The sequence below is a fragment of the Pseudophryne corroboree genome, chromosome 3 (assembly GCF_028390025.1).
Source record: "Pseudophryne corroboree isolate aPseCor3 chromosome 3, aPseCor3.hap2, whole genome shotgun sequence".
NCBI lineage: Eukaryota > Metazoa > Chordata > Amphibia > Anura > Myobatrachidae > Pseudophryne > Pseudophryne corroboree.
Genome location: NC_086446.1, coordinates 251,407,775 through 251,428,516, shown reverse-complemented (window position 1 = coordinate 251,428,516; position 20,742 = coordinate 251,407,775). Strand labels below are relative to the sequence as shown.

General features: G+C 41.7%; 1 protein-coding gene across 14 annotated transcripts in view; it reads left to right on the top strand.

Moving 5' to 3' along the window:
• Positions 1–20,742, top strand: part of BCAS1 (brain enriched myelin associated protein 1) — a 267,020-nt gene that overhangs the window by 203,473 nt on the left and 42,805 nt on the right. For 10 of the 14 annotated variants that reach the window (XM_063959000.1, XM_063958999.1, XM_063958997.1 and 7 more), the window contains 6 exons: positions 3,557–3,724; positions 5,714–5,755; positions 7,710–7,877; positions 10,096–10,137; positions 11,440–11,481; positions 18,433–18,570. In XM_063959000.1, coding sequence (XP_063815070.1) covers positions 3,557–3,724; positions 5,714–5,755; positions 7,710–7,877; positions 10,096–10,137; positions 11,440–11,481; positions 18,433–18,570 — 600 coding nt within the window. The remainder of the gene's footprint in view (positions 1–3,556; positions 3,725–5,713; positions 5,756–7,709; positions 7,878–10,095; positions 10,138–11,439; positions 11,482–18,432; positions 18,571–20,742) is intronic. The other 4 variants (XM_063958995.1, XM_063958989.1, XM_063958996.1 and 1 more) reach the window with 4 other exon arrangements.

Here is a 20,742-nt window from a genome sequence, read left to right as displayed (position 1 = left end):
AAAGTTTACACAGTACTAGCTAGCTTTCAGGAACTGACTAACCAACAAAGATTCAGCAGCATCTGCCTAACCTGAGAAGAGGGTTTATATAGCAGGTGCTGTCCACGCCCCACTCAGACCTCACAGACTGTGAGCACAAAAACCAGCACCGGATCCCCTGCCATGCACAGAGCCTGTAACCACTGCATAGCAAAAGACCCGAACCGAAGTATCAGCTACGCTCAGGTTACTCCGCTAGCACTTGTCTCCCGGTTGCCATGACGACGTGGCAGTACAGAGCAGGAGACCCTAACAATTACGACTTGAAACAATACTTCAAAGTAGCTTATAAGCATTATGCCACAGTGATCTATGGTAGTTGCAACTACCTCTTTTTATTTTTTACACTGTGACCAATTATTCCAGTCTAATTGACAGTTTATCTGTTTATTTGTTTGTTTTTAAGTGCATTTATGTGAATTTTTTATATTGGTATATCGTGACCTTTCAGTGGAAATAGGGACAGCTTATAGTGTTTTATATATGAGCATTTTTTAAAGATAGTGTCATTTACTCATCTCTTTTTTAAAAATAAATATATTTTGAATTGTCTTTTGACTCCTTTGGTTGTAAAATCTCATCAGGGATTACAATGTTTATGGTGTCTTGAGCGCTTCTATTATTCCCTTTCTTTTGAGTATATTTTTATACTGCCTATATTTCTTAAGTAAAAATGTGGCCTAAAATGTACCAAACTAAGAGGAAAAATCATGTTATCAATGGATGTGACAACACTGCACTCTTCATAAGAGTACATATGGATTGTACATACATATTCCCATTTTATTTACAGTATATATACATAGAATCCAACCTGTCGCACAAAGAATAACAAATCAGCTAGAAACTTCATGTTCCTTTGTTTTCTATCATAAATACTTACATTCTGAAAATGCTGAGGTCACAATTAGATTCATTATTATATAAGTTAACGTTTTCTCATATACATATTTTTCAGTACAGCTCTATGGGGAGATGTACTAATCCTTGAAAAGTGATAAATTGCATGGTAATAAAGTACCAGCCAATCAGCTTCTAACTGCCGTATCACAGGCTGGGTTTGAAAAATGACAGTTAGAAGCTGATTCGTTGGTACTTTATCACTGTGATACCTTATTCATTCATATATATATTTGTAACTTTACTAGTGTGACAAAATTGTAAATCCAAAGCAAATAGCAGTTAGTTCACTTCATTATAATTAAATATGTTCAGAAAAAAATCCTAATGGCATATCTTTCTTTATCCTGTTGTAATAGTTTCCCCATGACCCTTAAATTCTTGCAATACTGTATATCCAATGTATTGTTGTGACACAAAAATGTGCCCTGACTCACTAGTCAGAATTGCTGCCATTACACAATATAGACTTATAAAGCTTAGTATAGGCTTGTACTCTAATATTGCACACCATAAAACTCACAGGGCTAGTTTCAAAAACATTCAAGGTTTCCATGTAACCTCCATTCACAACACTTTTAGGTTATTCCCTCATTCAAGAGCAACATTGAGATATTCCCCTCTGATATGAAAGTCCAACTCAGCATTAAACAAAGAATGAGTTCATTTACAACAAGGCAACCTATTGTTTTCCATCACATAAGTAGCATGACATAAGTAGCATGTTGTAACAGTTGCTCATGAGATAGATATGAATGGAAAAAACGTATTGCACAGCAAAGTCTTTATTCCAGATTCTATTACATATTCTCTGCAAATTGTCATTTTCATTTCCGTGACACACATTGAATGGCTGTGAGACTGTGGTCTATTTAGGAACACACGGCAGTAACTATTGTTTTGTATTGCTGCACATTGCAGCAATAGGTTATAAAGGGGTTGGGTATGGAATCATGATGGCCATAATCCCGGCTAACAGAATGCCGACAGCGGGATTCTGATGGTGAAAATGGCAGCAATCTCTAGTAAGCATTCTATGGCTAACTCTAACCCCAACCCTAACTCACCTATCCGGCAGCCTAACCGTAACTTCCTCCCCCACCCATCCTAACTCTAACCAACTCCTTCTGCAGCCCAACCCTTATCACCCCCCACCACCACTGCAGCCTAACCCTAACTCCAACCCTAACTCACCCATCCTGCAGCCTAACCATAACTGCCTCCCCACATCCTAACTCTAACCAACTCCTTCTTCAGCCCAACCCTTATCACCACCCCCACTACCACCACCACCACTGCAGCCTAACCCTAACCATCCCGTCCTGCAGCCTAACCCTAACCTCAACCCTAACTCACCCATCCTGCAGCCTAACCGTAACTGCCTCCCCCCATCCTAACTATAACCAACTCCTTCTACAGCCCAACCCTTACCACCACCACCACCCCACCACCACCACTACCACCACCACCACCACTGCAGCCTAACCCTAACCATCCCGTCCTTCAACCTAACCCTAACCTCAACCCTAACTCACCCATCCTGCAGCCTAACCATAACTGCCTCCCCACATCCTAACACTAACCAACTCCTTCTTCAGCCCAACCCTTATCACCACCCCCACTACCACCACCACCACTGCAGCCTAACCCTAACCATCCCGTCCTGCAGCCTAACCCTAACCTCAACCCTAACTCACCCATCCTGCAGCCTAACCGTAACTGCCTCCCCCCATCCTAACTATAACCAACTCCTTCTACAGCCCAACCCTTACCACCACCACCACCACCCCACCACCACCACTACCACCACCACCACCACTGCAGCCTAACCCTAACCATCCCGTCCTTCAGCCTAATCCTAACCTCAACCCTAACTCACCCATCCTGCAGCCTAACCGTAACTGCCTCCCCACATCCTAACACTAACCAACTCCTTCTTCAGCCCAACCCTTATCACCACCCCCACTACTACCACCACCACTGCAGCCTAACCCTAACCATCCCGTCCTGCAGCCTAACCCTAACCTCAACCCTAACTCACCCATCCTGCAGCCTAACCGTAACTGCCTCCCCACATCCTAACTATAACCAACTCCTTCTACAGCCCAACCCTTACCACCACCACCCCACCACCACCACTACCACCACCACCACTGCAGCCTAACCCTAACAGTCCCGTCCTGCAGCTGGTATTCTGACAGTCGGTATTATGACCTTCAATATGCCAATTACACCCCATTATAAATTATTGTTGCCATTCACTGTCCCAGGGCTTCCATAGGAGTGAAAACCCTGCTACCCTGCGAGAGTTACTGTATGTCACATTTGCCAGCAGCATAACCTAGACGGTGAAGGTTAAATTGAAATATGCATGTGTGGTGATGTCTGCGCATGCGTATGGTTGTTTAATGACATTAACTGTACCTGACCATTTTAACCCTGCTAAACTTCACTGGTTTGTCTAGTCCTATTTGTCAGATATAGCTAATGTTAGCTAGTATTATCTATTATTTGAAGTGCACATAGGATGTAAGATGTCCCTTTTCAGATCCCAATAGATGTCGCTAACTTCCATGTCTGTGTCACATAACATCTCATTCCATCATCTGTGTTGTAGGTTGCGGTACAGCAGCCTGTTGTGTCTGTGTCTCTAAACTCAGAGCAGTCAGTCCCAGAACAGGTACTAATACAGGATACAACACCATCAGACTCTGATGTACCACCGCAGGATAATGGAAAACCTGTGATAGAAGTTACCACACGGCCTGTGCCTTTCTGGAAAAAGGTTGGCAAATATCATAGATATTATTCATTTATTCTTTCTCTAGTCTCTATTTTATCATCTTATTGTATTAGTTCTATCTGACAATATTTTGTAGTATAAGCCACAAATGGCATTCTCCTAGTGAGGAATAAATACCGGTGACTTTGACTTGCATGAATCTTGTCTGATCAACTATAGTACAGCATGTAGTAGTGCTGTATATAGCCAATTGCTTTTTCGGCATCGCAAGAAAATATAGACTGTGCATGCAGCCCAACATTGACTATATCAGTGGGGCCGGCTCTGGCCACGTCAAATAGTCAAATGTCGGCCTGTACAGTGCATCGCACCGTGTGTACACACCTTTACTGTAGTTATAATGATGAATTTATTTCCCAGCATGGGCATTAGCAGTAACTCCTTAATCCTAAAATTTACAGCAATGGACTACGTTTACCAATAATGTGTGTCTGTTAATATCTTGCCTGGAAACATAGGCCCTCATTCCGAGTTGTTCGCTCGGTAATTTTCTTCGCATCGCAGCTATTTTCTGCTAATTGCGCATGCGCAATGTTCGCACTGCAACTGCGCCAAGTAAATTTGCTAAGAAGTTTGGTATTTTACTCACGGCATTACGAGGTTTTTTCTTCGTTCTGGTGATCGTAGTGTGATTGACAGGAAGTGGGTGTTTCTGGGCGGAAACTGGGCGTTTTATGGGAGTGTGTGAAAAAACGCTGCCGTTTCTGGAAAAAACGCGGGAGTGGCTGGAGAAACGGGGGAGTGTCTGGGCGAACGCTGGGTGTGTTTGTGACGTCAAACCAGGAACGAAACTGACTGAACTGATCGCAGTGGCAGAGTAAGTATCGAGCTACTCAGAAACTGCAAAGAAATTTCTAATCGCAATTTAGAGAATCATTCGTTCGCAATTTTGCTAAGCTAAGATTCACTCCCAGTAGGCGGTGGCTTATCGTGTGCAATGCTGCTAAAAGCAGCTTGTGAGCGAACAACTCGGAATGAGGGCCATAGTTTTGTATAAATACACAGTTAAATTTTAGTGTTGGTTTCTTAAAATTTCATCCAGAGGATTTTTATACTGGCCATCGTTCCCACACCTCCCCAGGATTGCTAGTTCTTTTATTGGCTCAGAGATTATGATTTATTATCATGAAGGTGTCAATAAATGTTGCACTTTTCACAACCACTTAGTTTATTTTAGACTGATTTGCAAAACAAATAGCAGTATGTATGCACTTGGGGTAACCACCAATCCAGAGCACAGATTGGGAACCCCCCAATGGAATTTGGGATTGGCAACAAATCTGGTTGGACATTGACCTCTACCTCCCTGGGTTTGCAATCACCCAACCACATTAGCTATGCATTACTGGATCCAACTGCTCAGCCAACCCGCTTTATGACCACAGACCTGTAGTAGTATGGAGCAGGAGGCTGTCAGGAGTAGTCTATTAGCTCACATAGAGCTGGATGTACTACAAATTGCATTTTGTATGTGATACATCCTGCCACTTATCGGGTGCATATCGGAGTTAACGAACTGTGATTAGAACAGTAAAGGACAGCTCTTCCAAAAAGAGCTGTTCTTTCTGATGATAGGACTTCCAGCTTCATGATTTCTGCACTTGTGCTAAATTACACGCACACCATGAGAGACACTGGCAGGGGTCTGAATGGATTCCTCTCAGGGAAGAACATAAATAGAAGCCTATGGTCTTCTATTAGGGAGCACAATCTATAGATGGCATATTCTAACAGGTCCAAGCTCCAGACAGTATCTCATTGCGGAGTTGGTACATATGGGAAATGTGGCCAAAACTACAAAAACAACAGTTTTCTGAGTTTTGGACTCATTTTCCTTTCATTACAGTGTGTTATCTGTTTTGCTCACTGGTGGTGGGCATTATTCTGTTACAGGCTGTAATAACACCGAGATCCTCTCTAATTCCGGCCTTGAAACTGATTCATTTTACTCAAAACTGTTTTTCTCTTCAGTCTTTTAAAGGGGAACAACAGCTCCGAAAACCCCAAGAGAATGTAAGTTGCTCTAGTCAGGAGTATTTCATAGGCATACATTTGTATACTACAAAAAAGGGATTTTTTTTTATACTCACATGTGTTATTGTTTTTTTTAAATACAGTATCTGTAGATGTTGTTGAGCTTTATTTTTACATGAATCAGCATCATATTTTAACTCTTGTGAAGTAAAATTATGGCTTAAAATGAGCCAAAATCAGAAAAAAAAAACATTATCATTATACGGGAGGAGCGGTTAAAATACCGCTAGTCGGGATCCCAGAGGTCATAATGCTGACGCCGGGATCCCGGCGCCACAGCCTATTCTTCCTCTATAGGTGTCCACGATATAAATAGAGGGAGTATAGAACCTGTGGTGAGCGCAGCGAGCCTGCAAGGGGCTTTCTAGTGCTCGTCCCGCTGCTGGCATACTTGCAGATGGGATCCCGCTGTCGGGATCATGAAAGCCGGGATCCCATCCGCCAGCATTTCATACTGATCCTATGTAGGGACAGCACTGTACCCCTATACTTCACTAGTATTATTTTGCAGGTATGTATGGACATGATTACACACTTTCCCTTACCATATATACTGTATGTGCATACAAGCCCAGCTATTGCACAAATATTTCCCTTTTACCTCACCGTGAGGTTTGGGAACAAGGGGTTACTTGCATCTTTTGCAGATCGAAATAAATTTCGATTTTACCATGATTTTATTCCAAATATCACCTGAAGATTGTGGACTTTGGAGAACTTGTTTTTTTAAAACGAGTGATTATTGTCCATTTTATCTATGTCATAAATTATACTGTGTAATGAAGTGACACAAAAATGTCATTAGATGGAATCACGGCCATAGATTTATGTACATTTAGAATGCATGGTAAAGGCTCGTAGTGTAATATTACACACAGTAAAAAGTCAGCGGGCTAGCTTTAAAAAGTACATTTCATACCAGGTTTCCATTTAATCTCCAATCATAACACTTTTATTCTTTGTAAAAGAGCAACATTGAGGCATTCCCCGCTGATATAAAAGTCCAACTCAGCATTACCCCAAAATGTATTTTGTGATGAGCTCTTTTACAACAAAACAACCTATTGTTTTCCATCACAGAAGTAGCATGTAATAAAACTGGTCATAAGAGGACATTCGAGATATGAATTGAAAAACGAATGCACAGAAAAGTCTTTACAGAGATCCTAAGATGTCATTTTTTATTACAAACTGTAGTGTTCCTTTAAATGACACATAAGCAGGAATTAGATTAGCGGTGGTAGATTACAGCGGGCTGATTGATCCCCCGGGGCTATCCAATTAGCCCCGAAGCCAAGCGCCATCGAGGATTTCTTTCCACCTGCCTTAGCAGGTGGAAAGGAAATGCCTGATAACTAGCGTGTTAACGGGTGCTGCGACCATGTTAACACGCAAATCTGTGAAATTTTTATGGATTCTGCATGTTAATGCCCGTTGACCTGTGGTAATACCCATGAACACACTACTTTATCAGGCATTAACAAGGCTGTCGGGAGAAAAATTTAGTACAAATGTATATCCCCAGGCGTTAATGCCCAAGGCTACCTCACTTTTCACCTACGGTAACTTACCACGGTAATTAAATCACGGCCTTAGTATTGTCCTGAGACTATATTCTTACTTTCAATTATATTTCTAACATTATATTAATGAAGTAGGTGTAGCTAAACCAATAACTCAAATCCTTTTCAAGAAAATTCAAAATTATTATTATATATCTTTTAGCAATATGCATTTTTATTATTAATACGGTATATATTGTTTTACTAATATGACTATGTGTACATAGATTGTGGAATACATTGTGAAAAGGACATTTAAATAATATGTTATAAAGTATGTCCCCTTCCAGACACCAAAATATGTTACTAACCTGCCTGTTTATCTGTCTATGTCACATAACATCTAATTCCGTCACTAATCTGTGTTGTAGGTTGCGGTAGAGCAGCCTGTTGTCTCCTTGTCTCTAAACTCAGAGCAGTCAGCCCCAGAACAGGTTTTAATACAGGATACAACACCATCAGACTCTGACGTACCACAGCAGGATAATGGAAAACTCGTACAGGAAGTTTCTCCTTGGCCTGTGCCTTTTTGGAGAAAGGTTGGCAAAAATCCATTGCTTAAAATATGAATCCCTTTTTAAATTTCGTTTTTTTCTTCATATCACTTTTGGGAAATGCAATCAACAAGCCTTATAAAGAGAGACTGTTACATCTCAGATTATGATGTTTTGTGCATTAAGTTTAAAATAAACCAGATTTCTTGTTTTGCTCATACTACTTGGAAGTGGATGTAGAAAACAATGCACGCTGAAAGTGAATGGAGAGATCTTTGAGTTGTCTAGCATTGTGGTCTCTACTTCCACCATTACAGCTCCCTCTAACAATACTTTCTCACTTAACCCTACAAGATCGCATCACACATGTAGCACTAAAATATCCTGATTGATGAGTTTACCAGTTGGTTTTTCACAATGGTTTTGAATGTCAATACTGTAGTTTTATATCTTCTGCCATTTCATAGCTTCGTTAGATAAGAGTCTGAGGGGGACATTTACTAAGCAGTGATAAGAGCGGAGAAGTGAGCCACTGAAGAAGTTGCCCATGGCAACCGATCAACACTGAAGTAACATCTATAATTTGCATACTATAAAATGATACAGAGCTGCTGATTGGTTGATGGGGCCACTTCTCCACTGGCTCACTTCACTGCTCTTATCACTGCTTAGTAAATGTACCCCTGAGTCACTTCTGCTGAACACAAAATTCTTAACTGCAATGCAAAGCTTGAGGAACTAAATCGGCACTTCTGTGGATATGAGCTGAGCCTTAGGTGACACTTAGGTTCCCATAGTGGAACCACAGCAACAGACAGTGATTGTGGAGGTAGTGTCACGTGATTGGCGCTTATCCACTGAACCAATAAGATATAAAATGGTAAAATGCAGATTTAATTGTAAAAAAAATTAAGAACAAACAAGGATATATTGTAGACAATAATATAGACAATAATAGAGATGGCACTCTTTCATAAGCATAAAGTCTATGTTTTTTGTGCTGGAATGCTTCACCTGTGATTACTACAAAGAAGAATACCGCCGACTATCCTGGGAAACCTTTCAGTTCAAGCTTTGGAGCCATGTGCAGGGAGAACCTGGTTAGTCTGCACATTTACACCTGCACCTCCAATACATCATCCTTGGTAGAATTTTGACTTTTCTCCAGCCTATGTTATAGACTTTATGCTAATGAAAGAGTGCCATCTTTATTATTGTCTATTTTATTGTCTAGAATATATCCTTGTTTGTTCTTAATTTTTTTTATAATGAAATCTTCATTTTACCATTTTATATCTTATTGGTTCAGTGGAAAAGCGCCAATCATGTTACACTACCTCCACATTCACAAAATACTTAACGTCTTATTACATAGGCCGAAGTGAAGACTAGCTCCTTTGATGACTTACACATCGGTTAATTTGTTAACAGTTTCTTATAAAGCGCAGCAAATTCCGTTGCGCTTACAATTGGAAACAACAGTGATAAAACAAAACTGAGTACAGGTTGAGTATCCCTTATCCAAAATGCTTGGGACCAGAGGTATTTTGGATATGGGATTTTTCTGTATTTTGGAATAATTGCATGCCATAATGAGATATCATGGTGATGGGACCTAAGTCTTAGCACAGAATGCATTTATGTTTCATATACACCTTGTACACACAGCCTGAAGGTCATTTTAGCCAATATTTTTTATAACTTGGTACATTAAACAAAGTGTGTGTACATTCACACAATTCATTTATGTTTCATATACACCTTATACACACAGCCTGAAGGTCATTTAATACAATATTTTTAATAACTTTGTGTATTAAACAAAGTTTGTGTACACTGAGTCATCAAAAAACAAAGGTTTCACTATCTCACTCAAAAAAGTCTGTATTTCGGAATATTCCGTATTTCGGAATATTTGGATATGGGATACTCAACCTGTAATAACAGACAGTCATAGAGGTAGGAGGTCCTTGCTCCCAAGCTTACAATCTGTTCTGTCCCTTTGATATATATGCCCCTTAAGTACTGTAAACGCTATTTGAGACTCTTTTCTAAGTTACACATAGGGTGATATTGTGTCATACAATTAATATAAGTGCAACTGTAATCATACATTACTTTATTTTTATTTATTGTATCATATTAATTCTATAATTACTAATTTCTTTATTTTTACTTTGGTTGTGTTAATAACCCTTATTTCTAAGGCTATCTTTACCAGTATTCTTTTATCCCATACTAATAAGTTTGTTCTTCTCTCTAGTCTTCTAAAGCAGAGCCACAACTCATTAAGATCCAGGAGAATGTAAGTTGGCTCAATACAATGCTCCAGATTACTTTAGGACAAAAATGTCTAAACAAAGATATTATATTTAAATTCAATTGTTTAGGGGCACAGAGGGAAAGGTATTAAGCTTCAGAGAGAGATAAAGTTTGAAGTTTGCCATAGAAACCAATCAATTCTTACTGGTATGGCAACTTTTTTACTTTATTGCTCTTGAAGACTTGAAACCCCCTTATTAATTTGCAAAACATGTAGCATTTGCAGAATGTTTCAATCAGTGGTGACTGTGGGGTTCATTTACGTCAGTTTAAAACTGTCAGGCATCGGCAGTTGTCCACATCTGATTGCAGTCTTAAAAGCCATAATTTTACTAAGAATCAGTTTTGACTGTCAAGTCCGACATCTTTACCCATCGAATTTCAAACCCCAATACCGCAGTAGATGTGACTGCAAACTTAGCTACAATTTATCGCGTAGCTGAGCACAGCACAGATCACTATGATCTTTGCATGCCTTGTTATCTTAAAATTTGTAGAAATGGTTAAAATCAGGGAACCCCCCCAAGTCCATGACCAACCCCTGAGTCTAGACTAGTATTGGAAAGCGTGGGCTTTCCCCTATTTTCCAATAACCAGTACTAGGCTGAGCCTGCTGGGGGACTCGCACATTAGCAGAGGAATGTACTGCATGGGGTCTCCTTGCTATAATGGCAATCATCCCCAAACTGATCACCCCCGGGCTGGAATCCATAGGGAAATGGGTCCCTCCTCCCCAAGGATATTCGGTGTCCTGTTTTGGTTCTTACATTTTTACTGGACTACAGGTACTAGTTGGACTTACATGTCCAAGCATGATGGCACTTGTGGTTCAACCAGTGCCATCATGCTGGAGCAGCATGCTGGGACCTCTAAACCACCTGTAAAAAACAATATTAATAAACTCATTATTATACAACCACATTCAAATTCCAGAGAAGATCCCAGGGATGGTTGTCCCAGGGGAGGAGGGAGACACCCATGTTTTGGGAGGGTCCCCACTTTCCTAGGTATTCCAGCTCTGGACTGACCAGTTTGGGGACAGTTGCCGCTATAGCAGGGGGACCCCACGCTGTGCATCCCCCTGTTACAGTGTGAGCCCCCCGGCTAGCTCAGCCTAGTGCTGGTTATTGGAAAATAGGGGGAAAATAGGGGAAATCCCACTCAGCACACAATGCAGGCCAACTTGAATGCAACTCTGTATCTGTACCACTATGTTTAGAATAGCTATCAAATTGTAGAGAGGATTCATTTTTGTCAGTCGCTGACTGTATCATTCTTCTCTTAGTCCTTACCAGAAGAACCACAGCCTATACAACTAACAGTGACTGTAAGTGGCCTTCCTAACATCAACTAACAAGTCATAACTAATAGTTTTGGAATATAGTTACGCGTGTGTGTGTGTGTGTGTGTGTGTGTGTGTGTGTGTGTGTGCGCATTTTGTTCAGAAAAAGGATACTTAGTTTTTTTAGTAAAAGTACTTTTAAGCAATTCTATGGAGGGGTATTCAATTCAGTTACCCCGCAACTACAGTATTTGCCACCAAAATTTGCAGTAGCATGAGGAAAGGTTAATCAATAAAATCAGGATTCAGGCGCAGAAACTCACTGATTCAGTGTAAACTGCGGAATCAATGTTTTTTTTCCTGTGTGTGAACCAGATTGTCTTTTTCCGCGGACATTACGAGCTGCTAGGATCAGTCCGACTGCGGGGACTCATGAGCAGGGTAATACCTGATATTGGATTCCATCCACGTGCCAATTTTTACCATGCGACTAATTGAATACCCCCCCTATAATGTATCCTAAAACAAACCTCTAAAGTACATATATTTTAAAATATTTTCCATTGTCTGTTAGTTTTTTGAAATTCTAAATATTGCACTATTTGTATGGGTACTGATATTGTTATTATTCTATTTATGTGCACTGCTCCATTTTTCAAAATTCACTAAATATCTGTTTATCTCCATTTGCTGGCAACATCCATATAACATTTTATACCAATTTGTCAAAGATTTTCAAACATTTATCCAAGTTTGGCCGCAGGTGACCTAATTAGGACCTCTGTCATTTTACCTTTGCTGAGCCATGGATATGCCTAAAACCTACACCATTGAGGTGCCTTGAGGACCGCATTTGAGAACCTCCGATTTTAAATAAAATAAAAGTGGATGTACTGAACAATCAGAAGGTGATTGTTCAGTACATAACGACAGTGAAGGTTCATTCTTGGTTAGATGCTTGTTTAAGTGAGAAAGTAGTCCTGGAGAGGCTAAGCAACATAAAGATTAATAAATCACCGGGCCCAGATGGTTTTCACCTGAGAATTATTATGAAGCTTAGGGCACAGCTAGCAAGACCCTTATACTTGACTTTCCATAGTTCAATTAGATCAGGTATGGTACTGAGGGATTGGAGTATAGCTGAGGTAGTGCCATTATTTAAAAAGGGATCTAAAAATCATCCTAGTATAACATCTATAGTAGGTAAAATATTGGAAGGAATTTTGAGGGATAGCATAGAGGATTATCTGCGGAATACTAGGTTTTTTAGCAAGATTCAACATGGGTTTGTGAGGGACAGATTATGTCAGACTAACTTAATTAGCTTCTACGAGGCAGCGAGCGATAATCTTGATCAGGGCAAAGCAGTGGATGATGTCTTTTTAGATTTTGCAAAAGCCTTCAATACAGTGCCTCACAGGAGACTGATTGCAAATTAAGAGAACTTGGCCTAGGAAATACTGTTTGTACATGGATAGGTAATTGGCTGGATAACAGGGTACAACGAGTAGTGGTCAATGGAATGTTCTCCAGCTGGGCGCCAGTAGTGAGCGGAATACCACAAGGGTCCGTACTTGGCCCGTTACTGTTCAATATATTTATTAATGATCTAGGAATAGGCCTGAGAAGCACAGTATCAATCTTTGCAGATGATACTAAACTGTGTAAGGTAATTAATTCAGAAATCGATGTGGAGTCTCTACAAAATGACCTACTTAAACTTGAAACCTGGGCGTCTAAATGGGGAATGAGGTTCATTATTGAAAAATGCAAAGTTATGCACTTTGGGATTAAAAACAAACTTGCATCATACTCACTTAATGGAGAAAATATAGGGGTAACAGTAGTGGAAAAAGATTTGGGGGTGCTCATAGATAATAGGCTTAATAACAGTACACAATGTCAAAATGCAGCAAAGAAGGCAAGTAAAGTGCTTGCGTGCATAAAACGGGGGTAATGAGACAAGGGATGAGGATGTTATCCTGCCTCTGTATAAATCATTGGTACGTTCGCACCTGGAATACTGTGTTCAGTTCTGGGCACCATATTATAAAAAAGATACCTGGGACCTCTAAAGATTTCAAAGGCGAGCTACTAAACTAATATCTTCAAATATGTAAAGGGTCAATACAAAGAGTTAGCAGGAAGTTTGTTTATTAATAGAAATATGTATAAGACACGTGGGCACTCACTGAGGCTAGAGGAGAGAAAATTCCTTACAAAACGTGGGAAAGGGTACTTCTCCGTAAGGACAATAAGGATTTGGAACTCCCTGCCGGAGAAGGGAAAAAAGTATCTAAGGTTATAGCATTTAATATATTGACATTAAGTAACTGGGAGTCAGTGGCGGATTTAGGGGGGGGCACCAAGGCACGTGCCCCCCCTGTCATTTTTAGTAGATTTTTGTATTTTTATTTTTATTATATTTTGTGCACTGATTTAGTGCAGACTGACATGCGGACGAGCGTCCGCATGTCAGTCTGCGGTCTCGTTTCCTCCCCTGCTGTTAGGAGGGACACGGAGGGCACAGTGCACGCCTCCCTGTGTCCCTCCTGGGTCTCCGGCGGCCGCGGGTCTCATAAAGGAAGTGCCGTTCGTGAGCACTTCCTTTATTAGAGTGACCCGCGGCCGCCGGAGACACAGGAGGGACACAGAGAGGCGTGTACTGTGCCCTCCGTGTCCCTCCTAACAGCAGGGGAGCGGCGGCGGCGGAGGAAGCGGGGGGGACGCACTGAGGGGGCATATCTGGCACTGGGGGGGAATATCTGGCACTGGGGGCATATTTGGCAGGGAGGGGGGGGAGAATATCTGGCACTGGGGACATATATGGCACTGGGGGGAATATCTGGCACTGGGGGCATATATGGCACTGGGGGGGGGGGGAATACCTGGCACTGGGGGCATATGTGGCACTGGGGGGGGGATATCTGGCACTGGGGGCATATGTGGCACTGGGGGGGAATATCTGGCACTGGGGCATATGTGGCACTGGGGGCATATATAGCACTGGGGGGGATATCTGGCACTGGGGGCATATGTGGCACTGTCGGGGAATATCTGGCACTGGGGCCATATGTGGCACTGGGAGCACAGCCCTAGCAACAAGGACTACCTCCTAGCAACGAGCATGACACCCAGTGCATGAAACCCCTGGCAACGAGCATGACACCCAGTGCATGAAACCCCTGGCAACGAGCATGACACCCAGTGCATGAAACCCCTGGCAACGAGCATGACACCCTGAGCATGAAAACCCCTGGCACCGTGCATGGAACCAAGAGCATGAAACCCCTGGCAACGAGCATGACACCCAGTGCATGAAACCCTTGACAACGAGCAGGTATTTGAAAAGTAATTAGAAGCCTTACTGTAGGACTTAATGTGTAATGGGCATTACGGTCTGTGGCATAATGTATCACGGACATTGCGGTGTGTGTCATAATGTGTCACATGCATTACGGTGTATGGTATACTATATCGTTGGCATTGTGATATGTGGTATAATGTCTCAGGGTCATTGCAGTGTGTGGCATAATGTATCACGGACATTGCGGTGTGTGTCATAATGTGTCAGGCATTACGGTGTGTGGTATACTATATCACGGGCATTGTGGTATGTGGTATAATGTCTCAGGGTCATTGCAGTGTGGCATAATATATAACGGGCATTGCGGTGTGTGGCATAGGGTATAACGGGCATTGCGGTATGTGTCACAGGCATTACGGTGTATGGTATACTATATCACGGGCATTGTGGTATAATGTCTCAAGGTCATTGCAGTGTGTGGCATAATGTGTCACAGGCATTGTATGTGCTATAATGTATCGGGCATTGCAGTGTGTGGTATAATGTATCACGGACATTGCAGTGTGTGTCATAATGTGTCACAGACATTGTATGTGCTATAATGTATCAGGGGCAGTGCAGTGTGTAGCATAATGTATAACGGGCATTGCAATTCCTGTCATAATGTGTCACAGGCATTATAGTGTGTGGCATAATGTGTCGGGGGCATTACGGTGTGTGGCATAATGTGTCGGGGGCATTACGGTGTGTGCATACTGTGTCATGTGCATTATTGTTTGTGGCATAATGTCTAAGGGCCATTGCAGTATGTGGCATAATGTATACTGGGCATAACTATAAGGAGGAAAAATGACAAATAATGTAAGGGGCATGAATCAGGATTATTTTTCTTTCCTGTGGTGGCCAACGTCTGGGCGTGCAGGTTGCAAAACTGGGGTATAAGGTAGTCTTTTCCTGCAATACCACGCCCATTCCAACGAAGCCACGCCCATTCCAATGAAGCCACGCCCCTTATGGTGGCCCCCCCCCCCCCCCCCTGTAATTTTTTTCTGGATCCGCCCCTGCTGGGAGTGATGCGAAATATAGTTGTTAATCGGTACAAAACCATTACTTCAGAAGGTGCATTATAATGTGCACTTCTTAATTCAGAATACAGGTTGAACCCGAGGGGCATTTTTCCTCTTTTCAACCTCATTAACTATGTTACTATGTTACATATTATTAATATTATACTGTATGTAAAATAAAAGCACGCAAGATCATTAGCTATAAACTCGTGTAATGCAAAGAGTCTATTTAGATGAAGACACATTTCAGGAAATGGGACAGTAGAGGAACTCTGCATGCAGCTGCTATAATGTATGGGTGCTCAGCAGGGAGCCAACTGGGTCAGCTCATACAGGTGTATAGTATATGTGAAGTGTTAAAGGGAAATGGATCATGGTTTTTTACACCTGCATAAGTAATACATTTTTATACAGATAAAATGTTCTTGATTCCACTGAGTGTTTTTAATATTGTGTTCATTTCACTTTAATTATCAAAGATTTACTGTATATAGCACCAAAATACTGTGCAGTGCCGTACAAAGAACAACTGGATCATTGTTAATAGCACAGCAACTATGCAATAAAACAAGAATTAAGAGCAGGGCTGTAACTAGGGGTGTGTAAACGGAGCTGCCATCCAGGGCCAAGGGCCTATGGGGCACTGAGGCCCTATGGCACCTGTACCTGCGTTTATAAGGTGCCTGGAACAGAACAATGCAGTCTGTAGAACCTAGCTTCATCTTGGTCCCAACAGTCCCCTCATCATGACACATGTTCAGGGAACACTAGCAGCACAGGGTCAGATTTGTACCCTGCTACTGCCCTGTAAGAGGATACTGCACATTCTTCTAATTGTTGTAGTCAGATAGCACTGTGCAGTTTGTGTTCTGTACAAGAGAAACATCTAGTTGAATGGGATCTCAGGTCATGTGGTATCTCACACCTGAGAGCTTTGCTGTGTTTCCGCTTATTTATGAGCTATAATGATTTCATTATGCTGATGATTTTCAAGGACTGTAGCACAAGAATTGCAGCAAAATGATCATATTATACACAAACTCTTTTACAATGTTTATTTAATGATGGTACAATATGTCAGAAAAGTAATGTAAACCAAAAGTTATTGTCTGTTAGATTTCATTACATTGCACTCAATCAATCCAAGAAATGGTTCCAATGAGTTACAATATTACATTTGTCAATGGATACAGTATAACATTTTTGTTGCCTACCTAGAAATATCATACTATTCTAGCCCTCAATTGTGAGTAAAGACTCAAAATCTTTGGAGATTGAAGAAATGGAATATGGACATCAGGGGCAAATTAAGAGAGGAGGGGGCCTTTGTGCAGGCTCAATGCCGACTCAAGTCTCCGGGAATATGGTGCCAATGCCTTGTTCCTGTGGACATATCTATTGTGCACTTGCAGATCACTGGGAAAATGTCCACAGTGCAATTTTTCCCGTGATTTCCAGTATGTTTGCAGCGCCACCCACCACAGTACTCCAGAGGGGTAAGTATAATTATAGATACAGTAATGATGGACATTAAAATCAGAGGTGATTAGAGATATGATTCCATAGTTTTGTTGCTTAAACACAATTGAACTTGTTAAGAAATTATTAAACAATGTCTTTCTAAATTATTAAAGCACATTGGCTCAATTTTCTGTACATATAGATGAAGTCATAAACTTGGGCTCAGTGGTTTAAATATGGCTCCATTTACCCTTTCAAAATGAACCTCTCGGGTACTGAGGCAGTACTTTGTACTTCATCCGTATTGCTGTTCAATTGATTTATTCAGGTCTCAATATACAGTAACTCCCTTTACTGCATGCAGATGACAGATATATGGGGGTGATTCAGACCTGATCGCTCGCTAGCTGTTTTTTTAAGTCCTGCGTTTGCATAGTCGCCGCCCACCAGGGAGTGGATTTTAGCTATGCAAGTGTGCGATCGCATGTGCAGCCGAGCAGTACAAAAAAACTTTGTGTAGTTTCTGAGTTGCCCAGGACTTACTCAGCCGCTGCGATTACTTCAGCCTGTCGGGGCAGGAATTTATGTTAGACACCCACCCTGCAAACGCTTGGGAACGCCTGCATTTTTCCAACCACTCCCAGAAAACGGTCAGTTGACACCCACAAATGCCTTCTTCCTGTTAATCTCCTTGCGATCGGGTGTGCGAATGGATTCTTCGTCAAACCCATTGCACAGCAATCCGCTTTGTACCCGTGCGACACGCCTGCGCATTGCGGTGCATACGCATGTGCAGTTCTGACCTGATTGCAGCACTGCAAAATACGCTAGCGAGCGATCAGGTCTGACTTACCCCCTATGTTTTGATTAACTAATAAAACTACTTAGATTTGGTCCTTGGTATTCTGGATTTTGTCTACTATATTTAGTATGTGACATTTAAGGGAAGCATAACTTATGAAACTGTGTGTTCTATTTTATCATTAAAGTTATGTTATGAATCAGTGCATTCCTGTAGTGAATGTATCCTCCACTATAATGTTCTATTATAGGACTGAAATCCATCTCCCACTCATGGAAGCCTTGTTAAGTACGAATTGGTCGAGTCTGAATTAAGACTTTAAAAACATTTTCAAATTTACCATATCACTTTTAATTTAGGCTTCAGCTGACCCAGGCCCGCACTCCAGCAAAGGTGATAGCGCATCCACCGGGAACAAATCTCAGGAATCATCAGGCAAGAAAACAGAAGATGGAAAAAACTCCAAACCTAAATTAATGATGTTTTTCAAACAGCTGGTAAGAGAAACGAAACTTTGTCCTAATTCTCTCCTCAGAGTTGCTCTTTGCTGATGATTATTGATTATTATGGATGGATGGATCACCAGTACTGTGCATATATATGCATTGTTCTACTTTGTTCTTTGAACCATTAACAACTTTTTATAACCCCAAACATATTTGTGAATTTATGGATCTAGATTGAACCGTTCCTACATGCAGTCAGCAGGGCTCATGTAAAAATAGCTTTGAATCGATGAACAAAAGTACATGTTCCATTTTGTTTTGCTGTGTAACTACCAGTGGAGTAGCCAGGATAGACCAGGTGGAGCTTGCTCTCAGGATGCCAAGGTCAGCTGGTGGTGCAGACTGGGGTAGGCATTTTTGCCCTTCCTAGTTGTTATTAGACTGCTGGGGAAGGAAATAAGCCAAGTAGTTCCTGATCCGATGACTGCTGATATGATTTTAGTATGCAGGAACGAGGATAGACTAAAAAGCGAATGCACTAACTACTTGGACTGCAGCATGAGTCCCTTACTTACCAGGAATACACCGCTACTCAGCTCTCCTGCAACTTTCAAACATAATAGGATTTGCATACCTGCTGATCTTAATGGAGCATTATTAAGAGCAGTGGAGTCCTTAAGGGCCCTACACATTTGGCGATCCGCCGATGAGCTGCCCGACGGCGGATACGGCCGACGGGCAACCCAGCGGCGGGGGGGGGGGCAGTGACGGGGGAGTGAAGTTTCTTCACTTCCCCCGTCACCCGGCTCCATAGCAGTGCAGCAGGCAAATGTGGACGATCTCGTCCATATTGGCCTGCATGCACAGCTGACGGGGCACCAGCGATGAACGAGAGCGGGGCCGCGCATCGTTCATCGCTGGTGCCTCCACGCTGCACGATATGAACGTTATCTCATTCAGTAATGAACGAGATCGTTCAAATCTTGCAGTCAAATCGCCCAGTGTGTAGGGCCTATTAAAGTTGTGGACCCTATATATACAGTAAATGCTAATAACCCCATAAGTATATCACAAATTGCTTAAAGGCTATCTATACTAACAACTTTTTACATGCACGTGCTATGCACCATTTAAATAAAAAAAACCATACATATTCAGCACTCACCTAATTACGGGGGTCATTCCGAGTTGTTCGCTCGCAAGCTGCTTTTAGCAGCTTTGCACACGCTAAGCCGCCGCCTACTGGGAGTGAATCTTAGCTTATCAAAATTGCGAACTAAAGATTAGCAGAATTGCGAATAGACACTACTTAGCAGTTTCTGAGTAGCTCCACACTTACTCTGCATCTGCGATCAGTCCAGTCAGTTTCGTTCCTGGTTTGACGTCACAAACACACCCAGCGTTCGCCCAGACACTCCTCCGTTTCTCCAGCCACTCCCGCGTTTTTCCCAGAAACGGTAGCGTTTTTTCACACACACCCATAAAATGGCCAGTTTCCGCCCAGAAACACCCACTTCCTGTCAATCACATTACGATCACCAGAACGAAGAAAAAACCTCGTAAAGCCGTGAGTAAAATTCCTAACTGCATAGCAAATTTACTTGGCGCAGTCGCACTGCGGACATTGCGCATGCGCATTAGCGACTAATCGCTCCGTTGCATGAAAAAAATAACGAGCGAACAACTCGGAATGACCCCCTACATTCCAAACTGTATTTCATCTAAAATCAGGGAATGTTAGTTTCCAAAATATTGCAATAATTAGTCAAGCTGACCAACAATGTCATGGTCTTCCCCTCCTGGCCGATCCCTACACTGACTCTTAAAAACATATCAGTATTGCTCTGCATTATTTGGCCCCAGGTATCACACAGATTTTAAATACAAATGATGCTTCTTCCGTGGGTTTAGGCATTGGCTTAAAGAGACAGAACCATACCCAAGCCTAAGCAGAAAGTGTTACCACAGAAAGTACATATATATATATATATATATATATATATATATGCATATATATATATATATATATGTGCAAATTTATTCTGTTTCCATGCAAGTACTATTTTGGACAAGCTATGATACATTTTTATTTCTAGAACTAGCTGATATGCCCGGTTTCAACTGTCCAATGGTTTGCTGGACAGAACATTTTACCCCTTAGGAGTCGAATTTGGAAAAAACGCCTGCTTAGCAGGTGGGTGTAAATAACTGTCACAGTTTCCA